General features: G+C 49.4%; 1 protein-coding gene across 1 annotated transcript in view; it reads right to left on the bottom strand.

The window, feature by feature from the left end:
- The window catches only part of LOC116937136 (transient receptor potential cation channel subfamily V member 4-like), a 207,776-nt gene that overhangs the window by 166,774 nt on the left and 20,203 nt on the right, over nucleotides 1–20,799 (bottom strand). Inside the window, 3 exon segments of the mRNA XM_076058623.1 lie at nucleotides 7,270–7,365; nucleotides 11,937–12,283; nucleotides 15,531–15,671. Coding sequence (XP_075914738.1) covers nucleotides 7,270–7,365; nucleotides 11,937–12,283; nucleotides 15,531–15,671 — 584 coding nt within the window.

Below are 20,799 nucleotides of genomic sequence, written 5' to 3'. Positions count from 1 at the left end.
TGTGCCAGGCCATGTGCACCTTGAGGCCACGTGAAGTGTCGAACGCCCGCTGGCAGGAGGTCACGGGGCAGACCCAGCAGGTGCCACGGGTCGACTGACTGAGATGACTGGCTGGTGCACCACCTTGTGCCCCCTACTGTGCCAACCTGCCGTGCTTTAGCCACCCGGCGCTCCGCTCGTTGTTGTGAGCGTTGCTCCTCCGCCCTCCGTTGTTGTTGGAAGGCGACTGCCTCCACCTGCCCAGTAGCATCCTTCACGAGCCTCCTCCACAGAGGCCGATCTTGACACCGCTGGTACCGGTCATCGGCAAGTCCACTCAGCTCCACGTCCTCCTGTACCACATCACTCCATCTCTTCTCTAGCCCGTGCCGCGCCCGCTTTGCCCCCTCAATCCGGCCGAACAAAAGCTGTTTCGGCATGCGGTGGCTGGGCATACGGGCTACATGACCCAGCCATCGCAGCCTTGCCCGCCGGAGGAGCTCACCGATGGGACCTTGCCCAGATCTTTCAAGGATTTGTGAGCTCCTCACACAATCCAGTCTGGTTAAACCCCGGATGGATCGTAGACAGGCCAGCCTAAATGTTTCTAACCTGCGAAGATGTTCCATTAGGGGGGTCCACGTTTCGCAAGCGTAGAGAAGGAAGGGAATGACCATGGCCGAGAAGACCTGAAGCTTAGTGCGGAGCGACAGACCAGGTAGCTTCCACACAGCGTTACGCAACCGATGAAAAGATATGGCCGCTCGACTGATTCGGAGTGAGACCTCTGCTGTTAAACTGGAGCCAGTCATAAGCACACTGCCCAGGTACGGGAAACTCTCCACTCTCTCCACAACTGCCCCATCACCGATCGGGAGTTGTGGGGGTGGAGTGTCCGATGGTACAAAATACCCAGGCAGGTGCTTAGTTTTGGTGGGGCTGATGGTAAGGCCCCACCTCTTAGTGGCACGCTCCAGTCTCAGCAGCAGCGTCTCCAACTCCTCCTCTGACTGAGCAGCTATTACCAAATCATCAGCATACATAACGTGGTTGAGCAATAGGGAGCCATCCCTTGACCGCACCCGGGCATCGATCAGCCTCCCATTATATCTGTACCATATGGAGATTCCCCCGGTACAGCTATTGAAGGCTTCATGAACTACGTGGTCAAAATAGATGTTAAATAATGTGGGAGCCAGAGGACATCCCTCTCGCACCCCAAGGTGTACAGGGAATGGCTCTGACTCCCGGCCACGTAGTTTTACCCGGGCCCGCTCACCATCATCAACGTCCTTAATGATCGTGAGCAGAGGGTCAGGTACTCCAAAAGCACGAAGAACGACCCAGAGCCCAGGCCTACTGATGGTATCATAGGCCTTGACCAGGTCAATAAAGCAGAGATGTAGGTCTTGTTGGAATTCCCTACACCTCTGCTGTAGCAGACGGACAGAAAATATGGCATCTGTGCAGGACCACCCTTTCCTGAAACCGCATTGGGGCTCCGCAAGCCTCTCCTCAGCGTGCCTGGCAAGGCGATGCTGAATAATCCTTGCGAGGACCTTTCCCGGCACACTGAGGAGTGAGATGCCCCTGTAGTTGTTACAGTCTGTGCGGTCCCCCTTCTTAAAGAGGGGGACCACCAGGGCATCCTTCCAATCCTGCGGAACCCGTCCAGTGGTCCAGGCTGTTGTTATGATGTCATATAGGCCAGTCACACACACAGACACACAGACACAAAGACAAAGATCCCTCGTGTAGCCTGTACCAGACTGTAGGGGCAAGTGCTGCTAGTAGCGAGTAGCACCACCTATGATGTACACACACAGACAAAGCTCCCCCAGGTAGCCTCTAGCAGGGCTGTAGGGGCAAGTGCTGCTAGTGGCGAGTAGCACCACCTACGATACACACACAGACAAAGCTCCCCTAGGTAGCCTCTAGCAGGGCTGCAGGGGCAAGTGCTGCTAGTGGCGAGTAGCACCACCTATGATGTACACACGCAGACAAAGCTCCCCAGGTAGCCTCTAGCAGGGCTGTAGGGGCAAGTGCTGCTAGTATCTAGTAGCACCACCTATGAATGCCGGCACGGCACACGAGGGGGTGGGTGGCCAGCGCCACGCCCGGCCGTCTTTGTCTCTCTCCCAGTGCTAGCGATGTTCACTACACCACCGCTACACCAGGTGCTCATTTGAGGCTGAGTCGACCTAGGGGAGGCCCAGAACCCGCTCAGATAATCGTCACTGCCGTGAGGGGGAATGGAACTCGGGTTGCCAGGTTCGTAGTGCAGCGTAGCGCTAACCGCTACTACACTACCACACACACTGACACACTGACACACACTGACACACCACACACACTGACACCACACTGACACACCACACACACTGACACACACTGACACACACTGACACAACACACACACTGACACACTGACACACACTGACACACACTGACACACCACACACACTGACACACACTGACACACACTGACACACACTGACACACCACACACACTGACACACCACACACACTGACACACACTGACACACGACACACACTGACACAACACACACACTGACACACGACACACACTGACACAACACACACACTGACACACGACACACACTGACACAACACACACACTGACACAACACACACACTGACACACCACACACACTGACACAACACACACACTGACACACCACACACACTGACACACACTGACACACCACACACACTGACACACCACACACACTGACACACCACACACACTGACACACACTGACACACCACACATACTGACACACACTGACACACCATACACACTGACACACCACACCAACTGACACACACTGACACACCACACACACTGACACACCACACACACTGACACACTGACACACACTGACACACCACACACACTGACACACTGACACACACCGACACACACTGACACACCACACACACTGACACACCACACACACTCACACACACTGACACACACTGACACACACTGACACACACATGTACACACACGTGTACACGCACACGCGTGTATAAACGACTGGGTGAGTGACTGGGTGAGTGACTGGGAGAGTGAGTGGGTGAGTGAGTGACTGGGTGAGTAAGTGACAGGGTGAGTAAGTGGGTGAGTGAGTGGCTGGGTGAGTGACTGGGTGAGTGACTGAGTGAGTGACTGGGTGAGTGACTGGGTAAATGAGTGACTGGGTGAATGAGTGACTGGGTGAATGAGTGAGTGGCTGGGTGAGTGGCTGGGTGAGTGGCTGGGTGAGTGGCTGGGTGAGTAGCTGGGTGAGTGGCTGGGTGAGTGACTGGGTGAGTGACTGGGTGAATGAGTGACTGGGTGAGTGAGTGGCTGGGTGAGTGACTGGGTGAGTGACTGGGTGAGTGACTGAGTGAGTGGTTGGGTGAGTGACTGGGTGAGTGACTGGGTGAATGAGTGACTGGGTGAGTGAGTGGCTGGGTGAGTGACTGGGTGAGTGACTGGGTGAGTGAGTGAGTGACTGGGTGAGTGACTGAGTGAGTGGCTGTGGTGAGTGACTGGGTGAGTGACTGGGTGAGTGACTGGGTGAGTGAGTGACTGGGTGAGTGAGTGACTGGGTGAGTGACTGGGTGAGTGACTGAGTGAGTGACTGAGTGAGTGGCTGGGTGAGTGGCTGGGTGAGTGAGTGGCTGGGTGAGTGACTGGGTGAGTGAGTGACTGGGTGAGTGAGTGACTGGGTGAGTGACTGGGTGAGTGACTGAGTGAGTGACTGAGTGAGTGGCTGGGTGAGTGGCTGGGTGAGTGAGTGAGTGGGTGAGTGGCTGGGTGAGTGACTGGGTGAGTGGCTGGGTGAGTGACTGGGTGAGTGACTGGGTGAGTGAGTGACTGGGTGAGTGACTGGGTGAGTGACTGGGTGGGTGAGTGACTGGGTGAGTGACAGGGTGAGTGACTCAGTGAGTGACTGGGTGAGTGGCTGGGTGAGTGGCTGTGTGAGTGGCTGGGTAAGTGACTGGGTGAGTGACTGGGTGAGTGACTGGGTGAGTGAGTGACTAGGTGAGTGACTGGGTGAGTGACTGGGTGAGTGACTGGGTGAGTGACTGGGTGAGTGAGTGACTAGGTGAGTGGCTGGGTGAGTGACTAGGTAAGTGGCTGGGTGAGTGACTGGGTGAGTGACTGAGTGAGTGACTGGGTGAGTGACTGAGTGAGTGACTGGGTGAGTGGCTGGGTGAGTGGCTGGGTGAGTGGCTGGGTGAGTGACTGAGTGAGTGACTGGGTGAGTGGCTGGGTGAGTGACTGAGTGAGTGACTAGGTGAGTGGCTGGGTGAGTGACTGGGTGAGTGGCTGGGTGAGTGACTGAGTGAGTGACTAGGTGAGTGGCTGGGTGAGTGACTGGGTGAGTGGCTGGGTGAGTGAGTGACTGGGTGAGTGGCTGGGTGAGTGACTGGGTGAGTGACTGAGTGAGTGACTAGGTGAGTGGCTGGGTGAGTGACTGGGTGAGTGGCTGGGTGAGTGACTGAGTGAGTGACTAGGTGAGTGGCTGGGTGAGTGACTGGGTGAGTGGCTGGGTGAGTGAGTGGCTGGGTGAGTGACTGGGTGAGTGACTGGGTGAGTGGCTGGGTGAGTGGCTGGGTGAGTGGCTGGGTGAGTGACTGGGTGAGTGAGTGACTGGGTGAGTGACTGGGTGAGTGAGTGAGTGACTGGGTGAGTGACTGGGTGAGTGACTGGGTGAGTGGCTGGGTGAGTGGCTGGGTGAGTGACTGGGTGACTGACTGGGTGAGTGGCTGGGTGAGTGACTGGGTGAGTGGCTGGGTCACCCAGCCACTCACTCACCCAGTCACTCATTCACCCAGTCACTCACCCAGTCACTCACCCAGCCACTCACTCAGTCACTCACCCAGTCACTCACCCAGTCACTCATCCAGCCACTCACTCACCCAGTCACTCATTCACCCAGTCACTCACCCAGTCACTCACCCAGCCACTCACCCAGCCACTCACCCAGCCACTCACTCATTCGCCCAGTCACTCATTCACCCAGTCACTCATTCACCCAGTCACTCACCCAGTCACTCACCCAGCCACTCACCCAGCCACTCACCTAGTCACTCACTCACCCAGTCACTCACCCAGCCACTCACCTAGTCACTCACCCAGTAACTCACCCAGCCACTCACTGAGTGACTGGGTGAGTGACTGGGTGAGTGAGTGAGTGACTGAGTGAGTGACTGGGTGAGTGACTGAGTGAGTGGCTGTGGTGAGTGACTGGGTGAGTGACTGGGTGAGTGACTGGGTGAGTGAGTGACTGGGTGGGTGAGTGACTGGGTGAGTGACTGAGTGAGTGACTGAGTGAGTGGCTGGGTGAGTGGCTGGGTGAGTGAGTGGCTGGGTGAGTGACTGGGTGAGTGAGTGACTGGGTGAGTGAGTGACTGGGTGAGTGAGTGACTGGGTGAGTGACTGGGTGAGTGACTGAGTGAGTGACTGAGTGAGTGGCTGGGTGAGTGGCTGGGTGAGTGAGTGACTGGGTGAGTGGCTGGGTGAGTGACTGGGTGAGTGGCTGGGTGAGTGACTGGGTGAGTGACTGGGTGAGTGAGTGACTGGCTAAGTGACTGGGTGAGTGACTGGGTGGGTGAGTGACTGGGTGAGTGACAGGGTGAGTGACTCAGTGAGTGACTGGGTGAGTGGCTGGGTGAGTGGCTGGGTGAGTGACTGGGTGAGTGACTGGGTGAGTGACTGGGTGAGTGAGTGACTAGGTGAGTGACTGGGTGAGTGACTGGGTGAGTGACTGGGTGAGTGACTAGGTGAGTGACTAGGTGAGTGGCTTGGTGAGTGACTAGATGAGTGGCTGGGTGAGTGACTGGGTGAGTGACTGAGTGAGTGACTGGGTGAGTGACTGAGTGAGTGACTGGGTGAGTGGCTGGGTGAGTGGCTGGGTGAGTGGCTGGGTGAGTGACTGAGTGAGTGACTGGGTGAGTGGCTGGGTGAGTGACTGAGTGAGTGACTAGGTGAGTGGCTGGGTGAGTGACTGGGTGAGTGGCTGGGTGAGTGACTGAGTGAGTGACTAGGTGAGTGGCTGGGTGAGTGACTGGGTGAGTGGCTGGGTGAGTGAGTGACTGGGTGAGTGGCTGGGTGAGTGACTGGGTGAGTGACTGAGTGAGTGACTAGGTGAGTGTGGCTGGGTGAGTGACTGGGTGAGTGGCTGGGTGAGTGACTGAGTGAGTGACTAGGTGAGTGGCTGGGTGAGTGACTGGGTGAGTGGCTGGGTGAGTGAGTGGCTGGGTGAGTGACTGGGTGAGTGACTGGGTGAGTGGCTGGGTGAGTGACTGAGTGAGTGACTGGGTGAGTGGCTGGGTGAGTGGCTGGGTGAGTGACTGAGTGAGTGACTGGGTGAGTGGCTGGGTGAGTGACTGAGTGAGTGACTAGGTGAGTGGCTGGGTGAGTGACTGGGTGAGTGGCTGGGTGAGTGACTGAGTGAGTGACTAGGTGAGTGGCTGGGTGAGTGACTGGGTGAGTGGCTGGGTGAGTGAGTGACTGGGTGAGTGGCTGGGTGAGTGACTGGGTGAGTGACTGAGTGAGTGACTAGGTGAGTGGCTGGGTGAGTGACTGGGTGAGTGGCTGGGTGAGTGAGTGGCTGGGTGAGTGACTGGGTGAGTGACTGGGTGAGTGGCTGGGTGAGTGGCTGGGTGAGTGACTGGGTGAGTGACTGGGTGAGTGACTGGGTGAGTGGCTGGGTGAGTGGCTGGGTGAGTGAGTGACTGGGTAAGTGACTGGGTGAGTGACTGGGTGAGTGGCTGGGTGAGTGGCTGGGTGAGTGACTGGGTGACTGACTGGGTGAGTGGCTGGGTGAGTGACTGAGTGAGTGGCTGGGTGAGTGGCTGGGTGAGTGACTGGGTGAGTGACTAGGTGAGTGGCTGGGTGAGTGACTGGGTGAGTGAGTGACTAGGTGAGTGGCTGGGTGAGTGGCTGGGTGAGTGACTGAGTGAGTGGCTGGGTGAGTGACTGAGTGAGTGACTGGGTGGGTGAGTGACTGGGTGAGTGACTGGGTGAGTGACTAGGTGAGTGGCTGGGTGAGTGACTGGGTGAGTGAGTGACTAGGTGAGTGGCTGGGTGAGTGGCTGGGTGAGTGACTGAGTGAGTGGCTGGGTGAGTGACTGAGTGAGTGACTGGGTGGGTGAGTGACTGGGTGAGTGACTGAGTGAGTGACTGGGTGAGTGACTGGGTAAGTGAGTGGGTGGGTGAGTGGGTGAGTGACTAGGTGAGTGACTGGGTGAGTGAGTGGGTGAGCACCTCACCCCGATCTTGCCCATCTTGGCGGCCATCTTGAGTGGGGTGAGTCCATCGTGGTTGTTCACCGCCTCGAGGTTGAATCCCGGAAACTCACGAGCAGCCTGGGGGGGGGGGGGGGGGGGGGGGGCAGGGGGGAGGGGGCAAGTGGGGGGGGGATGATGGTGACTATGGTGGTGGTGGTGATGATGATGGTGGTGGTGGTGATGGTGGTGATGGTGGTGGTGATGGTAGTGGTGGTGGTGGTGGTGATGGTGGTGGTGGTGATGGTGGTGGTGGTGATGGTGGTGATGGTGGTGGTGATGGTGGTGATGGTGGTGGTGATGGTGGAGGTGGTGGTGGTGATGGTGGAGGTGGTGGTGATGGTGGTGATGGTGGTGGTGGTGGTGATGGTGGTGATGATGTTGATGGTGGTGGTGATGGTGGTGATGGTGGTGGTGATGGTGGTGGTGATGGTAGTGGTGGTGATGATGATGGTGATGGTGGTGATGGTGTTGATGATTGTGATGGTGGTGATGGTGGTGATGGTGGTGATGCTGATGATGATGATGCTGATTGACCTGCATGAGAAGGGCGGTGTACATCTTGGTGACAAAGCGAGTGGTGATGATGATGGTGATGATGTGATGATGATGACGATGACGATGCTGATGATGGTTAACCTGCATGAGAAGGGCGGTGTACATCTTGGTGACAAAGCGAGTGGTGACGATGATGATGCTGATGATGATGATTGGCCTGCATGAGAAGGGCTGTGTACATCTTGGTGACAAAGCGAGTGGTGATGGCGATGATGATGCTGATGATGATGATTGACCTGCATGAGAAGGGCGGTGTACATCTTGGTGACAAAGCGAGTGGTGACGATGATGATGCTGATGATGATGATTGACCTGCATGCGAAGGGCTGTGTACATCTTGGTGACAAAGCGAGTTGTGATGATGATGATGGTGATGATGATGACGATGATGATGCTGATGATGGTTAACCTGCATGAGAAGGGCGGTGTACATCTTGGTGACAAAGCAAGTGGTGATGATGATGCTGATGATGATGATTGACCTGCATGAGAAGGGCTGTGTACATCTTGGTGACAAAGCGAGTGGTGATGATGATGGTGATGATGATGCTGATGATGATCCTGATGATGATTGACCTGCATGAGAAGGGCTGTGTACATCTTGGTGACAAAGCGAGTGGTGATGATGATGATGGTGCTGATGATGGTTAACCTGCATGAGAAGGGCTGTGTACATCTTGGTGACAAAGCGAGTGTTGATGGTGATGATGATGCTGATGATGATTGACCTGCATGAGAAGGGCTGTGTACATCTTGGTGACAAAGCGAGTGATGGTGGTGATGGTGACGATGATGATGCTGATGATGGTTAACCTGCATGAGAAGGGCTGTGTACATCTTTGTGACAAAGCGAGTGGTGATGGTGACGATGATGATTGACCTGCATGAGAAGGGCTGTGTACATCTTGGTGACAAAGCGAGTGTTGATGATGGTGATGATGATGATGCTGATGATGGTTAACCTGCATGAGAAGGGCGGTGTACATCTTGGTGACAAAGCGAGTGGTGATGATGATGGTGATGATGATGACGATGATGATGGTGATGATGATGATGATGCTGATGATGGTTAACCTGCATGAGAAGGGCTGTGTACATCTTTGTGACAAAGCGAGTGGTGATGGTGACGATGATGATCCTGATGATGGTTAACCTGCATGAGAAGGGCTGTGTACATCTTGGTGACAAAGCGAGTGGTGATGATGATGATGATGATTGACCTGCATGAGAAGGGCTGTGTACATCTTGGTGACAAAGCGAGTGGTGATGGTGATGATGATGATGCTGATGATGGTTAACCTGCATGAGAAGGGCGGTGTACATCTTGGTGACAAAGCGAGTGGTGATGGTGATGATGCTGATGCTGATGATGATGATTGACCTGCATGAGAAGGGCTGTGTACATCTTGGTGACAAAGCGAGTGTTGATGATGATGATGCTGATGATGATGCTGATGATGATTGACCTGCATGAGAAGGGCTGTGTACATCTTGGTGACAAAGCGAGTGTTGATGGTGACGATGATGATGCTGATGATGATTGACCTGCATGAGAAGGGCTGTGTACATCTTGGTGACAAAGCGAGTGGTGACGATGATGATGCTGATGATGATGATTGACCTGCATGAGAAGGGCTGTGTACATCTTGGTGACAAAGCGAGTGTTGATGGTGATGATGGTGATGATGCTGATGATGATGATTGACCTGCATGAGAAGGGCTGTGTACATCTTGGTGACAAAGCGAGTGTTGATGGTGATGCTGATGATGATTGACCTGCATGAGAAGGGCTGTGTACATCTTGGTGACAAAGCGAGTGGTGACGATGATGATGCTGATGATGGTTAACCTGCATGAGAAGGGCGGTGTACATCTTGGTGACAAAGCGAGTGGTGATGATGATGATGATGATTGACCTGCATGAGAAGGGCTGTGTACATCTTGGTGACAAAGCGAGTGGTGATGGTGATGATGATGATGCTGATGATGGTTAACCTGCATGAGAAGGGCGGTGTACATCTTGGTGACAAAGCGAGTGGTGATGGTGATGATGCTGATGATGATGATTGACCTGCATGAGAAGGGCTGTGTACATCTTGGTGACAAAGCGAGTGTTGATGATGATGATGATTGACCTGCATGAGAAGGGCTGTGTACATCTTGGTGACAAAGCGAGTGTTGATGGTGACGATGATGATGCTGATGATGATTGACCTGCATGAGAAGGGCTGCGTACATCTTGGTGACAAAGCGAGTGTTGATGGTGACGATGATGATGCTGATGATGATTGACCTGCATGAGAAGGGCTGTGTACATCTTGGTGACAAAGCGAGTGTTGATGGTGACGATGATGATGCTGATGATGATGGACCTGCATGAGAAGGGCGGTGTACATCTTGGTGACAAAGCGAGTGGTGATGATGATGATGCTGATGATGCTGATTAACCTGCATGAGAAGGGCTGTGTACATCTTGGTGACAAAGCGAGTGGTGACGATGATGATGCTGATGATGATGATTGACCTGCATGAGAAGGGCTGTGTACATCTTGGTGACAAAGCGAGTGGTGATGGCGATGATGATGCTGATGATGATGATTGACCTGCATGAGAAGGGCTGTGTACATCTTGGTGACAAAGCGAGTGTTGATGATGATGGTGATGACGATGATGATGCTGATGATGGTTAACCTGCATGAGAAGGGCAGTGTACATCTTGGTGACAAAGCGAGTGGTGATGATGATGATGATGCTGATGATGATTGACCTGCATGAGAAGGGCTGTGTACATCTTGGTGACAAAGCAAGTGGTGACGATGATGATGCTGATGATGATGATTAACCTGCATGAGAAGGGCGGTGTACATCTTGGTGACAAAGCGAGTGTTGATGATGATGATCCTGATGATGGTTAACCTGCATGAGAAGGGCTGTGTACATCTTGGTGACAAAGCGAGTGGTGATGATGATGGTGATGATGATGCTGATGATGATCCTGATGATGATTAACCTGCATGAGAAGGGCTGTGTACATCTTGGTGACAAATCGAGTGATGATGATGATGATGGTGATGATGCTGATGATGATGGTTAACCTGCATGAGAAGGGCTGTGTACATCTTGGTGACAAAGCGAGTGTTGATGGTGATGACGATGATGATGATGATTGACCTGCATGAGAAGGGCTGTGTACATCTTGGTGACAAAGCGAGTGGTGATGATGATGATGCTGATGATGATGACGATGATGATGCTGATGATGATTGACCTGCATGAGAAGGGCTGTGTACATCTTGGTGACAAAGCGAGTGTTGATGATGATGACGATGATGATGCTGATGATGATTGACCTGCATGAGAAGGGCTGTGTACATCTTGGTGACAAAGCGAGTGGTGATGATGATGGTGATGATGATGCTGATGATGATGCTGATTGACCTGCATGAGAAGGGCTGTGTACATCTTGGTGACAAATCGAGTGATGATGATGATGATGATGCTGATGATGATGACGATGATGATGGTGATGATTGACCTGCATGAGAAGGGCTGTGTACATCTTGGTGACAAATCGAGTGATGATGATGACGATGATGATGGTGATGATTGACCTGCATGAGAAGGGCTGTGTACATCTTGGTGACAAATCGAGTGATGATGATGACGATGATGATGGTGATGATTGACCTGCATGAGAAGGGCTGTGTACATCTTGGTGACAAATCGAGTGATGATGATGATGATGATGATGCTGATGATGATGACGATGATGATGGTGATGATTGACCTGCATGAGAAGGGCTGTGTACATCTTGGTGACAAATCGAGTGATGATGATGACGATGATGATGGTGATGATTGACCTGCATGAGAAGGGCTGTGTACATCTTGGTGACAAATCGAGTGATGATGATGACGATGATGATGCTGGTGATGATTGACCTGCATGAGAAGGGCTGTGTACATCTTGGTGACAAATCGAGTGGTGACGATGATGATGCTGATGATGATGGTTAACCTGCATGAGAAGGGCTGTGTACATCTTGGTGACAAATCGAGTGGTGACGATGATGATGCTGATGATGATGGTTAACCTGCATGAGAAGGGCTGTGTACATCTTGGTGACAAATCGAGTGTTCTCCCTCGTGTTGTCCGCCACAGCGACGAGGGCGTGCAGCACCGTGTTGCCACGTGAGTCGCATCGACGGAGATCAGCCACACCGCCACCACCTCCACCACCATCACCATCTCCACCACCAGCACCACCACCAGCCACACCGCCACCTCCACCACCATCAGCACCAGCAGCACCAGCAGCACCACCACCACCACTGCCACCACCGCCACCAGCAGCACCACCACCACCACCAGCACCACGCGTCAAGAACTGCACAACGTCCGGCTGGTTGGTGCAGGCGGCCAGAGAGAGTGGGAGCTCACCTGGAGTGGGGGAGGGAGGAGAGAGAGGACCACTACAGTCTCCATGACGACCACTACAGTCTCCATGACAACCGCTGCAATCTCCATGACGACCACTACAGTCTCCATGACAACCATCACGGTCTCTCCGCGTTACCGAAGTAGAAGTATCTCTATGACAACCGTTAGGGTCTCCATGACAACCGTCAGGGTCTCCATGACAACCGTCACGGTCTCCATGACAACCATTACGGTCTCCATGACAACCGTCAGGGTCTCCATGACAACCGTCACGGTCTCCATGACAACCATTACGGTCTCCATGACAACCATCAGGGTCTCCATGACAACCGTCACGGTCTCCATGACAACCATCACGGTCTCCATGACAACCATCAGGGTCTCCATGACAACCGTCACGGTCTCCATGACAACCATCATGGTCTCCATGACAACCATCAGGGTCTCCATGACAACCGTCGGGGTCTCCCCACGTTACCAAAGTAAAAGTATCTCCATGACAACCATCAGGGTCTCCATGACAACCATCAGGGTCTCCATGACAACCATCAGGGTCTCCATGACAACCGCCAGGGTCTCCCCACGTTACCAAAGTAAAAGTATCTCCATGACAACCATCACGGTCTCCATGACAACCATCACGGTCTCCATGACAACCATCAGGGTCTCCCCACGTTACCAAAGTAAAAGTATCTCCATGACAACCATCACGGTCTCCATGACAACCGCCAGGGTCTCCCCACGTTACCAAAGTAAAAGTATCTCCATGACAACCATCAGGGTCTCCATGACAACCATCAGGGTCTCCATGACAACCATCAGGGTCTCCATGACAACCGCCAGGGTCTCCCCACGTTACCAAAGTAAAAGTATCTCCATGACAACCATCACGGTCTCCATGACAACCATCACGGTCTCCATGACAACCATCAGGGTCTCCCCACGTTACCAAAGTAAAAGTATCTCCATGACAACCATCACGGTCTCCATGACAACCGCCAGGGTCTCCCCACGTTACCAAAGTAAAAGTATCTCCATGACAACCATCAGGGTCTCCATGACAACCATCTTGGTCTCCATGACAACCATCAGGGTCTCCCCACGTTACCAAAGTAAAAGTATCTCCATGACAACCATCACGGTCTCCATGACAACCATCACAGTCTCCATGACAACCGCCAGGGTCTCCCCACGTTACCAAAGTAAAAGTATATCCATGACAACCGTCACGGTCTCCATGACAACCACCAACGGTCTCCATGACAACCGCCAGGGTCTCCCCACGTTACCAAAGTAAAAGTATCTCCATGACAACCATCACGGTCTCCATGACAACCATCACGGTCTCCATGACAACCGTCGGGGCCTCCCCACGTTACCAAAGTAAAAGTATCTCCATGACAACCGTCAGGGTCTCCATGACAACCATCACGGTCTCCATGACAACCATCACGGTCTCCATGACAACCGTCGGGGCCTCCCCACGTTACCAAAGTAAAAGTATCTCCATGACAACCGTCAGGGTCTCCATGACAACCATCATGGTCTCCATGACAACCATCACGGTCTCCATGACAACCGCCAGGGTCTCCCCACGTTACCAAAGTAAAAGTATCTCCATGACAACCATCAGGGTCTCCATGACAACCGCCAGGGTCTCCCCACGTTACCAAAGTAAAAGTATCTCCATGACAACCATCAGGGTCTCCATGACAACCATCACGGTCTCCATGACAACCATCAGGGTCTCCCCACGTTACCAAAGTAAAAGTATCTCCATGACAACCATCACGGTCTCCATGACAACCATCACGCTCTCCATGACAACCATCACGGTCTCCCCACGTTACCAAAGTAAAAGTATCTCCATGACAACCATCACGGTCTCCATGACAACCGCCGGGGTCTCCCCACGTTACCAAAGTAAAAGTATCTCCATGACAACTGTCACGGTCTCCATGACAACCACCACGGTCTCCCCACGTTACCAAAGTAAAAGTATCTCCATGACAACCATCACGGTCTCCATGACAACCATCACGGTCTCCATGACAACCGTCGGGGTCTCCCCACGTTACCAAAGTAAAAGTATCTCCATGACAACCATCACGGTCTCCATGACAACCATCACGGTCTCCATGACAACCGCCAGGGCCTCCCCACGTTACCAAAGTAAAAGTATCTCCATGACAACCATCACGGTCTCCATGACAACCATCACGGTCTCCATGACAACCGTCGGGGTCTCCCCACGTTACCAAAGTAAAAGTATCTCCATGACAACCATCACGGTCTCCATGACAACCATCACGGTCTCCATGACAACCGCCAGGGCCTCCCCACGTTACCAAAGTAAAAGTATCTCCATGACAACTGTCACGGTCTCCATGACAACCACCACGGTCTCCATGACAACCGTCGGGGCCTCCCCACGTTACCAAAGTAAAAGTATCTCCATGACAACCATCACGGTCTCCATGACAACCATCACGGTCTCCATGACAACCATCAGGGCCTCCCCACGTTACCAAAGTAAAAGTATCTCCATGACAACTGTCACGGTCTCCATGACAACCACCACGGTCTCCATGACAACCGTCGGGGCCTCCCCACGTTACCAAAGTAAAAGTATCTCCATGACAACCATCACGGTCTCCATGACAACCATCACGGTCTCCATGACAACCGTCGGGGTCTCCCCACGTTACCAAAGTAAAAGTATCTCCATGACAACCATCAGGGTCTCCATGACAACCACCACGGTCTCCATGACAACCGTCAGGGCCTCCCCACGTTACCAAAATAAAAGTATCTCCATGACAACTGTCACGGTCTCCATGACAACCATCACGGTCTCCATGACAACCGTCAGGGCCTCCCCACGTTACCAAAGTAAAAGTATCTCCATGACAACTGTCACGGTCTCCATGACAACCACCACGGTCTCCATGACAACCGTCGGGGCCTCCCCACGTTACCAAAGTAAAAGTATCTCCATGACAACCATCACGGTCTCCATGACAACCATCACGGTCTCCATGACAACCGTCGGGGTCTCCCCACGTTACCAAAGTAAAAGTATCTCCATGACAACCATCAGGGTCTCCATGACAACCACCACGGTCTCCATGACAACCGCCAGGGTCTCCCCACGTTAACAAAGTAAAAGTATCTCCATGACAACCATCACGGTCTCCATGACAACCACACGGTCTCCATGACAACCATCAGGGTCTCCCCACGTTACCAAAATAAAAGTACCCGCCCTCCTCCTTGGGCCTGAAGAACTTCCCCAGCGCCTGGGCGTGGACGTCGGCGCCAGCAGCCACCAGCAGGCGGACGTAGTGAGGGCAACGTCGCTCCACCGCCACGTGGAGAGACGTCTGGCCTGCTCACACACACACACACAGATACATACACACAGTGTACACACACAGATACATACACACAGTGTACACACACATACAGATACATACAGATACATACACACACATTGTACACACAGTGTACACACACAGTGTACACACACACAGGTGTACACACACAGTGTACACAGTGTACACACACACAGTGTACACAGTGTACACACACAGTGTACACACACACAGCGTACATACACACAGTGTACACACACACACATACACAGATACATACACACACAGTGTACACACACAGATACATACACACAGTGTACACACACAGATACATACACACAGTGTACACACACAGATACATACACACAGTGTACACACACATACAGATACATACAGATACATACACACACACATTGTACACACAGATACATACACACAGTGTACACACACATACAGATACATACAGATACATACACACAGTGTACACACACACACAGTGTACACACACACATACACAGATACATACACACAGTGTACACACACATACAGATACATACAGATACATACACACACAGTGTACACACACACACACAGTGTACACACACACATACACAGATACATACACACACAGATACACACATACACAGATACATACAGATACATACACACACAGTGTACACACACACACATACACAGATACATACACACACAGATACACACATACAGATACATAAACACAGTGTACACACACACACAGTGTACACACACACACACATACACAGATACATACACACACAGATACACACATACACAGATACATACAGATACATACACAGTGTACACACATACACAGAGACCACATATACACAGACACACCACGCACACACACACAGACACGCACACATATACACACACACACCATTACACTATACACTGCACTACTATACACTACACTATACACTACACACTACACTATACTATACACTAACTATACACCACTACACACTACTACACTACACCCTACATACCCTACACTATACACTACACTATACACTACACTACTACACACTCCACACACTACACTACACTCTACACTACTATACACTACACTACACACTACACTACTACACACTCCACACACTACACTAAACTCTACACTATACATTACACTATACACTACACTTTACCCCACCACTATACACTACACTACTACGCTACACACTACTATACACTACACTATACACTACACACTACACTATACACTACTACACTATACACTACTACACTATACTACAACACTATACACTACTACACTACACTATACACTACACTATACACTACACAATACACTATACACTACACTATACACTACACTACACACTACTATACACTACACTATACACTACACTACTACACACTCCACACACTACACTAAACTCTACACTATACATTACACTATACACTACACTTTACCCCACCACTATACACTACACTACTACGCTACACACTACTATACACTACAATATACACTACACACTACACTACACACTACTACACTATACACTACTACACTATACTACAACACTATACACTACTACACTATACACTACAATATACACTACACACTACTCTACACTACTACACTATACACTACACTATACACTACACTATACACTACACTATATACTACACTATACACTACAATACACTACACACGACACTATACACTACACAATACACTACACTATACACTACACACTACACTATACACTACACTATACACTACACTACTACACTATACACTACACTATACACTACACTATACACTACATTCTACACTATACTACAATACACTCTACACATTATACTAGTCAGAATGTAAGGGTGGAGTGTGAGGGTGGAGTGTGTAGTGTGAGTGTGTAGTGTAAGTGTGTAGCTTGAGTGTGTAGTGTGAGTGTGTAGTGTAGTGTGTAGTGTGAGTGTGTAGTGTAGTGTGTAGTGTAAGTGTGTAGTGTAGTGTGTAGTGTGAGTGTGTAGCTTGAGTGTGTAGTGTGAGTGTGTAGTGTTAGTGTGTAGTGTGTGTAGTGTAGTGTGTAGTGTGAGTGTGTAGCTTGAGTGTGTAGTGTGAGTGTGTAGTGTAGTGTGTAGTGTAAGTGTGTAGTGTCTAGTGTAATGTGTGTAGTGTATAGTGTAAGTGTGCAGTGTGTAGTGTATAGTGTAAGTGTGTAGTGTGAGTGTGTAGCTTGAGTGTGTAGTGTAAGTGTGCAGTGTGATTGTGTAGTGTGTAGTGTGAGTGTGTAGTGTGAGTGTGTAGTGTATAGTGTAGTGTAAGTGTGCAGTGTAAGTGTGTAGTGTGAGTGTGTACTGTGAGTGTGTAGTGTTAGTGTGTAGTGTAAGTGTGTAGTGTGTGTAGTGTGTGTAGTGTAAGTGTGTAGTGTGAGTGTGTAGTGTATAGTGTAGTGTAAGTGTGTAGTGTGTGTAGTGTGTGTAGTGTAAGTGTGTAGTGTGAGTGTGTAGTGTAAGTGTGTAGCTTGAGTGTGTAGTGTGAGTGTGTAGTGTTAGTGTGTAGTGTAGTGTGTAGTGTAAGTGTGTAGTGTAAGTGTGTAGTGTAAGTGTGCAGTGTAGTGTGTAGTGTAGTGTGTAGTGTAGTGTGTAGTGTAAGTGTGTAGTGTATAGTGTAGTGTAAGTGTGCAGTGTGTAGTGTGAGTGTGTAGTGTTAGTGTGTAGTGTGAGTGTGTAGTGTAAGTCTGTAGTGTATAGTGTAGTGTAAGTGTGTAGTGTAAGTGTAGTGTATAGTGTAGTGTATAGTGGTGTATAGTGTAGTGTATAGTGTAGTGTATAGTGTAGTGTAAGTGTGTAGTGTGAGTGTGTAGTGTATAGTGTAGTGTATAGTGTAGTGTATAGTGTAGTGTATAGTGTAGTGTAAGTGTGTAGTGTGTAGTGTAAGTGTGTAGTGTAAGTGTATAGTGTGTAGTGTATAGTAGTGTAGTGTATAGTAGTGTAGTGTATAGTAGTGTAGTGTATAGTGTAGTGTATAGTGGTGTAGTGTATAGTAGTGTAGTGTATAGTAGTGTAGTGTATAGTAGTGTAGTGTATAGTGTAGTGTATAGTAGTGTATAGTGTAGTGTATAGTGTAGTGTGTAGTGTATAGTGTAGTGTATAGTAGTGTATAGTGTATTGTAAGTGTGTAGTGTATAGTGTAGTGTATAGTGTATAGTGTAGTGTATAGTAGTGTATAGTGTAGTGTAAGTGTGTAGTGTATAGTGTAGTGTATAGTGTGGTGTATAGTGTAGTGTCTAGTGTAGTGTCTAGTGTAGTGTAGTAGCGTATAGTGTAGTGTATAGTGTAGTGTATAGTGTATAGTGTAAGTGTGTAGTGTATAGTGTAGTGTATAGTAGTGTATAGTGTATTGTAAGTGTGTAGTGCATAGTGTAGTTTAAGTGTGTAGTGTCTAGTGTAGTGCCTAGTGTATAGTGTAGTGTAGTAGCGTATAGTGTAGTGTATAGTGTAAGTGTGTAGTGTATATTGTAAGTGTGTAGTGTAGTGTATAGTGTAGTGTGTAGTGTATAGTGTAAGTGTGTAGTGTATATTGTAAGTGTGTAGTGTATAGTGTATTGTAAGTGTGTAGTGTATAGTGCAGTGTATAGTGTATTGTAAGTGTGTAGTGTATAGTGTAGTGTATAGTGTAGTGTATAGTGTTAGTGTATAGTGTAGGGTAAAATGTGCAGTGTATAGTAGTGTATAGTGTAGTGTAGTGTGTAGTGTATAGTGTATTGTAAGTGTGTAGTGTATAGTGTAGTGTATAGTGTAGTGTATAGTGTAGTGTGTAGTGTGTAGTGTATAGTGTAGTGTATAGTGTAGTGTATAGTGTAGTGTATAGTGTAGTGTATAGTGTAGTGTATAGTGTATAGTAGTGTTTAGTGTAGTGTATAGTGTAAGTGTGTAGTGTATAGTGTATTGTAAGTGTATAGTGTAGTGTATAGTAGTGTATAGTGTAGTGTACAGTGTAGTGTATAGTGTAGTGTGTAGTGTGGTGTGTAGTGTATAGTGTGTTGTAAGTGTGTAGTGTATAGTGTAGTGTAGTAGTGTAGTGTAGTAGTCTATAGTGTAGTGTATAGTGTAGTGTGTAGTGTATAGTGTAGTGTATAGTGTAGTGTGTAGTGTATACTGTAGTGTATAGTAGTGTATAGTGTATTGTAAGTGTGTAGTGTATAGTGTAGTGTATAGTGTATAGTGTAGTGTATAGTAGTGTATAGTGTAGTGTAAGTGTGTAGTGTATAGTGTAGTGTATAGTGTGGTGTATAGTGTAGTGTCTAGTGTAGTGTCTAGTGTATAGTGTAGTGTAGTAGCGTATAGTGTAGTGTATAGTGTAGTGTATAGTATATAGTGTAGTGTGTAGTGTATAGTGTAAGTGTGTAGTGTATAGTGTAGTGTATAGTAGTGTATAGTGTATTGTAAGTGTGTAGTGCATAGTGTAGTTTAAGTGTGTAGTGTCTAGTGTAGTGCCTAGTGTATAGTGTAGTGTAGTAGCGTATAGTGTAGTGTATAGTGTAAGTGTGTAGTGTATATTGTAAGTGTGTAGTGTAGTGTATAGTGTAGTGTGTAGTGTATAGTGTAAGTGTGTAGTGTATATTGTAAGTGTGTAGTGTATAGTGTATTGTAAGTGTGTAGTGTATAGTGTAGTGTATAGTGTAGTGTATAGTGTTAGTGTATAGTGTAGGGTAAAATGTGCAGTGTATAGTAGTGTATAGTGTAGTGTAGTGTGTAGTGTATAGTGTATAGTAAGTGTGTAGTGTATAGTGTAGTGTATAGTGTAGTGTATAGTGTAGTGTGTAGTGTATAGTGTATAGTGTAGTGTATAGTGTAGTGTATAGTGTAGTGTATAGTGTAGTGTATAGTGTATATTGTAGTGTATAGTGTAGTGTATAGTGTATAGTAGTGTTTAGTGTAGTGTATAGTGTAAGTGTGTAGTGTATAGTGTATTGTAAGTGTATAGTGTAGTGTATAGTGTAGTGTATAGTGTAGTGTATAGTGTATTGTAAGTGTGTAGTGTATAGTGTATTGTAAGTGTATAGTGTATTGTATAGTGTATGGTGTAGTGTATAGTGTAGTGTATAGTGTAAGTGTGTAGTGTATAGTGTA

Source organism: Petromyzon marinus (genome assembly GCF_048934315.1).
Source record: "Petromyzon marinus isolate PM22_M1 ecotype Great Lakes invasive population chromosome 77 unlocalized genomic scaffold, UKy_Petmar_22M1.pri1.0 chr77_unloc.4, whole genome shotgun sequence".
NCBI lineage: Eukaryota > Metazoa > Chordata > Hyperoartia > Petromyzontiformes > Petromyzontidae > Petromyzon > Petromyzon marinus.
This window is presented reverse-complemented; position numbering and strand designations above follow the sequence as displayed.